Genomic DNA, 7,389 nt, shown 5'->3' on the forward strand with positions numbered 1-7,389 from the left:
AGATCAGGTCACTCTAAATTAAGCCAATTTCTCCTTCATACGGTCCATGGCTTTAAAATTTTTCTTTACGTGGTCCCGTTTCGCCACATACTGGGTGCCTAAAAGGTAGCGATGCAAAAAATATGGAGCGCGGGAATAGGGAATATGCAAGGAACACAAAGTTTATTTTAAATAATTAAATGCTATACAAAATTGAAAATAAAATGCGGTAAAGCTACAAGCAAACAAAGTTTTTATTTCATCTCTATCTAGAAAAAAATAAATTATGGACTTTCTATATCCGCGGTGCTTTAAGACATCATATGATATGACATATCGAATCTAAATGTCAATTTTACGCACTAACATACTAGTTTAAGAGCTTTCTGTTATTGTTACTAATCAATTTTGCATTTTGTCTTTAAGCAGACATTTTTTTTTCTTTATTTAATTTTAAATATTCAATATCTTTGTATTTAAAAAATTCTTCTACCTTGGTTTGTCAAACAATCAAACAATGAATATAAATTTGAGCAAATAAAAGAATTGTTTGATTTTCGATAATATTTTAAGCCCGTCTTAAATGAGCTAAATAAACTAATCGACGTTGAGTGCCCTGAAGGTGCCGGGCACTCCGAACATGGAGTTGTCGAGCGCAGCGCGCCTGCGCGATTCGTCCGTCCCGCTTTCTGCATCTCCTTCAAGTGCATGATGTACTCTTCGCTCGAATGTACTTCCATCCATGCATCTGTTGAATTCATAAGTAGTACAGAAAACTGCTAAAAAACTGTAAAAATGTCCCAAGTTCGATAGTGATCTAGTTGGTTAATTTTGTTGATGTCATGTTTTACCGTGAATTTTGTCCAGGGATATGTCGTCGCCACCAAAGTCCTTCGGGAGCATGTACTTGGGCACGCGTTCGTAGATCTCTTCGATATTCTTATGTACCTCGATGCGGGAAGTTATCTTCGGACTAAGCACTTGCTTAAACAAGGAGACGATAGCTTCAACAGTTTTCGATGGCGTTAGAAAGTTGATTGACTTTATTCGGGTACCATATCCTTTCTGGAACAAAACAAAGGGTGAGCAAATCGAAGGAAAATAAGTTTGTACTTAGTAATTTTTGAGGGTTTCGTATACGAAAGATGGTAAACTGAACCCTATTAATGTCGCTACCATGTCAGTCAGTCTTTCCGTCACAGACGGGGCTTGGAAACCCGTTTATTAACAATTCAAAACCGGTTACAGCTATATTTGGAGAGTGGATTGAAAATGGCTATATCTTGATGGACCGTTCTTATTTTCTAATTCAGAATGGCATAAATATTGTTACGACGGTGGGTTAGGTGGAAACTTTGATCGTGCTTTTCGACCCATTGGAGGCGTTTTCAGTAGGCTGGAATACGGTTTCAGACCGTTTCAGAGGATGCTCTATCACATATTAGTTTATCAAAATTTCACCCAAGTTACCGTTATTTTCAGGCGCCTGAAACATGTTTTCAGTCCGTTTCAGGCCACCCTCTATCCGATTACGCCATAACCTGAAAACCCGTTTTCAGGCGTTTTCAGGACCCCTTATGGGCCTCTGAAGTACATTTCAGTATATGGCGAAATTTTCCATAGGAGTGAAAGAGATAGCACGATTAGAAAGAGACAGCTATACTGAGAACATTCGAGAAGGTGTGTGACAAGGATAGCCTATATGTGTGAGAGGAACAGACTGATAATCCTGTTTCCGGAATATTCTAGTAACTGTGTGAGAGAGATAGCACATGAAAGAGACAGACACTCTACTCGTTTCCGGAACATTCGAGATATAGGTATGACGTCCTAGCTGGACTGTTCTCGAACTTTGTGGACCGATTCACCGGGGGGTATATAAGCCGGGTGAGGTTGCGGCGGAGGACAGTTTTCGAATGCGATACCGAGCGATAAACATCGAAGAGAATCAAAGCGACTCGTAAGTGAGTTTTAGAGTGCGAAATTACTGTGAACTGTTTTTAAGTGTTTTGTAAAGTTAAGTAACAGTGTGAAAATAAATCCTACTCTTATTCATCGGTGTTAAAAGTGCTTTTCAATCACGAACCCACCCCACGAACATAACATTTGGTGTCAGAAGTGGGATTGAAAATGCCGCTTACTCCGCGAGAAGAAGAGAAGGAGAGGATGCAGACCCGAAGCCGCGCCGCAGCTGGGGACCCTACAGACACCGCCGCAGCGTCAGATACAGCGGCGGCAGTATCCCCAAAGCCGGAAATAGACGTCAACGCGATTCTGGTCCTCCTGAAAGAACAAGCTAGAAGGCAGGAGGAACAAGCTAGAAGGCAGGAGGAACAAGCTAGAAGGCAGGAGGAACATGCTAGAAAGCAGGAGGAACAAGCTAGGATTCTACAGGAGGAACAAAAGAACCAGTTTGAACTCCTCCGTGAGGTACACGACGCAGCCGCAGAATGGAAAATGGAGATGGCTGAGGTCCAGGATAAAATTGTGGCAGTTGACATTAAAGTCGAAAATCACGAAAAGCGCCTCAACGGTGTCAATGAAAAGGTAGAAGGCCACGAGAATCGCCTGCAGAAGTTGGAGATTAAAGTGGCCAACGGCACCACTAGTTTATCGGGTGCACCAGCCACAGGAGGTGAAAAGTTAAAATTACCTCCATTTGATGGTACCTCTTCATGGGCCGCATACAAGCACCAATTCGAGTTGGTTGCCGAAACGAATGGCTGGAGCAAGGATTATGCTAAAACGGCACTGAGTTTGGCGCTACGGGATGAAGCTCTCACTGTCTTGGAAACGTTGGGGAAGAATAAGACATACGACCGTCTCCTTGAAGCTTTAGAGGCACGCTTCGGTGACAGTCATCTAGAGCACGTCTACAGAGCTCAACTGAAGGATAGGATCCAGGGTCGTAATGAGTCATTACAAAAGTGGGCCCTAGAAATAGAGAAACTGGTCCAAAAAGCATACCGAGATTCATCCTCTTTTACGGATGGAATGCTAGTGCAGACATTCATAGATGGGATTCGAGACTTTGAAGTGAGGGCTGCTGTACGACTGGGTCACCACGGGAGTTTGAAGGATGCGCTTGCCCATGCCCTCGAGGTGGAAGCTGTACGTCAGGACCCAACAAGATCCTTCAGGGTGCGTGAAGTTGCTGTCAGGGAGCCGATTGCTCCACCTCGAGAAACGGAACCTCGATGTTACAACTGCGGGGAACGAGGACACATGCAATCTGGCTGCCCGAAAAGATATTGGAGGCGACGAGACTCGGACCAAATGGAGAGGCCAGCAAGCTCTGGTAATCCAGAGCGGCAGCAGCAGGGAAACGAGTAAAAGCCAGGACTATGGGACGAGTGCTGGCTGGTGGTCAAAATGTCCCAGTTATGATCTCCCAGGCGAACAACGGGAACAGTCTGGCTGTCAAAGGAGAAATTGGTGAAGTGCCATGTCACCTTACTATCGACACTGGAGCTTCTCGGACTGTGATCAGTTCTCGACTGCTAAAACACCTGATCAGAGATCATCTAGTCCGACCAATGCATCTTCAGCTGCAAACGGCTACCGGCCAGAACATTTCCGTCCAAGGGGAGCAAGAAGTGTCAGTAAAGATTGGAGAAAAGAAGTACTGGCACAAAGTCATCATTGCTGACATCGTAGACGACTGTATTATTGGTCTAGATTTTATGAGGAAGTACGAATGTAAGATCGACTTGAAAGGTGGCGTGCTAAAATTTGGGGCTTATGAAGTTCCTATGGAGGGTGAAGTGGGTGGACATGTCTTCTGCGCTAGAAGGACTACACTTCAACCGAGATCGCAAGCCCTAGTTCCAGTGAAGTTGCCATATGGTATGAGACGAGGATCTCATTCCTGCATGTTAATAGAGAAAATAGCTGGCAGTAAGCCGTGGATACCAGCTCGCACAGTGGTAAGGACGTCATCTGCAGCATTTATAAGGGTTCTTAATTTAAGTGACACTCAACACGTCTTAAATAAAGGAACCCTTATGGGAACATGCGAGGCAATCTCTTGGATACGGAGTTGCCATGGGCCAAGCGAGAACAAGTTGCAAGAAGAAGTTGTGGATATTGGAAAATTATTGGAAAACTGCGAGAATGATCTCACGGAGGAAGAACTTCTAAAGGCGCGTAATCTACTAAAGCGCTATAGGAGTGTCTTCTCTGCACATGACAGTGATATCGGGAGAACTGGAGTAGTGCAGCACGAGATCGACACTGGAGATGTCATGCCTATTCGACAGCGACCTCGGCGAGTTCCAGTAGCTCGAGAAAAAGAAGTCGAAGACATGATCAAGGAAATGAGGAGGGACAAAGTAATAGAACCGTCAACCAGCCCTTGGTGTTCTCCGGTAGTCTTGGTGAAAAAGAAGGATGGAACTATGAGATTTTGCGTTGACTATCGTAGACTCAACGACGTGACCAAGAAGGACAGTTATCCATTGCCAAGGATAGACGACACGTTGGACACTTTAAACGGCATGAAATGGTTTTCCACCTTGGATTTGAAAAGTGGATACTGGCAAGTGGAAATCAAGGACAAGGATAAAGAGAAAACAGCCTTCTCAACTGGTAAAGGACTTTGGCAGTTTAATGTTATGCCGTTTGGGTTGTGCAATGCACCGGCAACTTTTGAGAGGTTAATGGAGCAAATACTTGCCGGCCTCCTGGGTGATACTTGCCTAGTGTATCTGGATGACATCATAATTGTAGGTAAAAATTTTGATGACCACCTTAAGAAACTGGAGCAAGTTTTGTCCAAGTTGCGTGACGCAAATTTAAAACTAAGTCCGAAGAAATGCTCATTCTTCAAGCGTAAGGTTAACTACTTGGGACATGTAATTTCATCAGAAGGCATCCAGACAGACCCTGAGAAGATAAGTGCAGTTAAGGACTGGCCAACACCGAAAGACAAGACAGCAGTGCGTGCCTTTTTAGGACTTTGCTCGTACTATCGACGATTTGTGAAGAACTTCTCGGATATAGCAAAGCCGTTGCACCAGCTGACGGAAGAGAAACGACCATTTAATTGGGATGAACAGTGTGCAGCAGCCTTCTCAGATCTCAAACAGAGACTTTGTGAAATACCTGCGTATTCGTTTGCGAACAGTTGATCGACGACGCTCTTGACGTACGGTCGCGCTTACCAAATGTTTATTCGCGCTTGCGTATTTAAGTGCCCTGTAAAATGGTCAACTGCAAAGGGTGTAAAAAGTTCATGACAATCACAAAAGGAGATGCAGTGAAGTGCAAAGGAAAGTGTGGAGATGTGTATCATAGAATGTGTGTAAAAGACAAACGGTTACTTAAAGACGAAATTTGTGGTAATTGTGCGGAAAGTATATGCATTACCCCGGACAAAAGCAATTGCATAAATATCGAACCGCAATCAGCCGCTATGGAAGATCTACTTAGCCAAGTGAACGATAAATTGGGCACGCTTCGAGATATTCAGATCAAACTCGCAGACCTCACCAAAGCGGTAGAATTTTATGCCGAACAATATCAAGAAATGGTCGAGTATAAGAAAGAAATCAGCGTAAAAATAAAAACCCTCGAAAATAAAGTCGTTGACTTGTCACAAAAGAATATTTTTCTGGAAAAATACACACAATCATTGGAAGAACGAATAGACGTGATGGAATATAAAGATAAAGAAAAAAACCTGGAAATTATTGGTCTGATTGAGAAGGACAACGAAAACTTGAGAAATATTATTCCAGAAATTGCGAAACAGATAGGAGTTAACGACAATCTTGTGGAATCGGCATGGAGGGTAGGACCTAAAAACAAGTCGAACGATAGCAACAATGCCGGCGGCGAGAAAAAACGGCCGCCGCGACCGCGCATCGTCATCGTTCGCATGACGTCACGCGCTGCGCGGGAACATTGGTTGAGCAAACGGAAGACCCCGCTAAACAACATGCACATAAACAATGGGCCCGAAGAAGCCAAAATATACATCAACGAGGACGTTTCAAAGAAAATTCGAGAATTATTTAAAGAGACTAAAAGGCAGCTTAGAGATAGTTATAAATATATATGGATACAGAAAGGCAGAATTTTAATCAGAAAAGAACAACAGGGGTCGAAGATATGCCAAATACGTACGGAAAAAGATATACAGGAGTACGTACAAAAATAATGAAATAGTCACATAGCGTTAGTTATATAACTTAGGTACCTACTATCAGCCTACTTGGGATGCAATATGGTTAAAATATTTTTCAACGTTCAACCCATTACATAACCTAGATACAATCACAATTACTCAGGAACATAATAGATATACTGATATAAGCACCTGGAGTAAAGTTATTAATCAGAAAACAGATATGAAACTATGTACCATACAATTAAATATAAGATCGCTTCGAAAACACTTCAGTACTGTGCTTACGCTTTTGGAACCTGTGCTCGACAGACTACACATAATAATCCTAACTGAGATAAATATAAAACAATGTGAATCACCCCTGTATAATATACCTAACTTTGATATGTACCCCAATACGAGAGAGACGCGGAGAGGAGGAGGAATAATGGTTTACCTTCGAAATACTCTAACATGGACGCCACAGTATACATCAAATATGGATTGTGAAATAACACACGGCAAAATAGTTGGTGGAATTACTTTATACCTAATAGCAGTGTACCGACCGCCAAGCTCAAGTAAACAAAACTTTTTCCGAACGATTGGAGATTTATTTAAGAAAATACCCATTGAAATGAATGTTATCTACACCGGCGACATAAATATAAACCTATGCAATGACCTACAACCACAAGTTATTGAATACAAGAATACAATGTCTAGCCACGGTCTACAATGCGCGTATGAAGAGGTCACCCGAGAAGAGGTATACGGGGAACAGCTGACTGCGTCATGCCTAGATCATGTATGGACCCGCTTATATACCTATCATCATTCAACGTTCGTGCTCGCGGCGGGAAAGATCTCCGATCACTATTTAACTGGTATAGTATTGTGCGAGGGAAGACAAAAGGAGTGCGGCGTAGGCAAAAAGAGCAGTGAGGTACGTCCTGTGATAAATAACAAATTAGTACGGGAAAAACTTATGAATATCGATTGGACAGAACTGTTAAAAATTGAATGCCCTTTATTGTTATATGAATCTTTGCGAGTAACTTTCAGTGATATTTATAATAGTTGTACAAAAAATGTAAAAATACCAAACAAAAGAAGTACGCAACCGTGGGTCACTCAGGAGTTATTGTTTTTTATAGAAAAGCGTGATGACCTATTTCGAAGGTGGAAATCTGCTCCAAAATCCAAATCTCACAGACTACAATACACTCGATATAGAAACAAAGTTAATAAAAAGATTGAAGCGGCTAGAAATAAATATAGGCATAAATATAGATAATAGA

At 42.3% G+C, this 7,389-nt stretch overlaps 1 protein-coding gene across 1 annotated transcript in view; it reads right to left on the minus strand.

Annotated features, from left to right (window-relative positions):
- Positions 1-215: 215 nt before the first annotated feature.
- The window catches only part of LOC141442857 (uncharacterized), a 57,234-nt gene continuing 50,060 nt past the window's right edge, over positions 216-7,389 (minus strand). The window contains exons 5-6 of the mRNA XM_074108002.1: positions 831-1,044; positions 216-727 (exon numbers count right to left, since the gene is read on the minus strand). Of these exons, the coding sequence (XP_073964103.1) occupies positions 456-727; positions 831-1,044 (486 nt within the window). The 3' untranslated portion in view covers positions 216-455. The remainder of the gene's footprint in view (positions 728-830; positions 1,045-7,389) is intronic.

This window comes from Choristoneura fumiferana, chromosome 26 (genome assembly GCF_025370935.1).
Source record: "Choristoneura fumiferana chromosome 26, NRCan_CFum_1, whole genome shotgun sequence".
NCBI lineage: Eukaryota > Metazoa > Arthropoda > Insecta > Lepidoptera > Tortricidae > Choristoneura > Choristoneura fumiferana.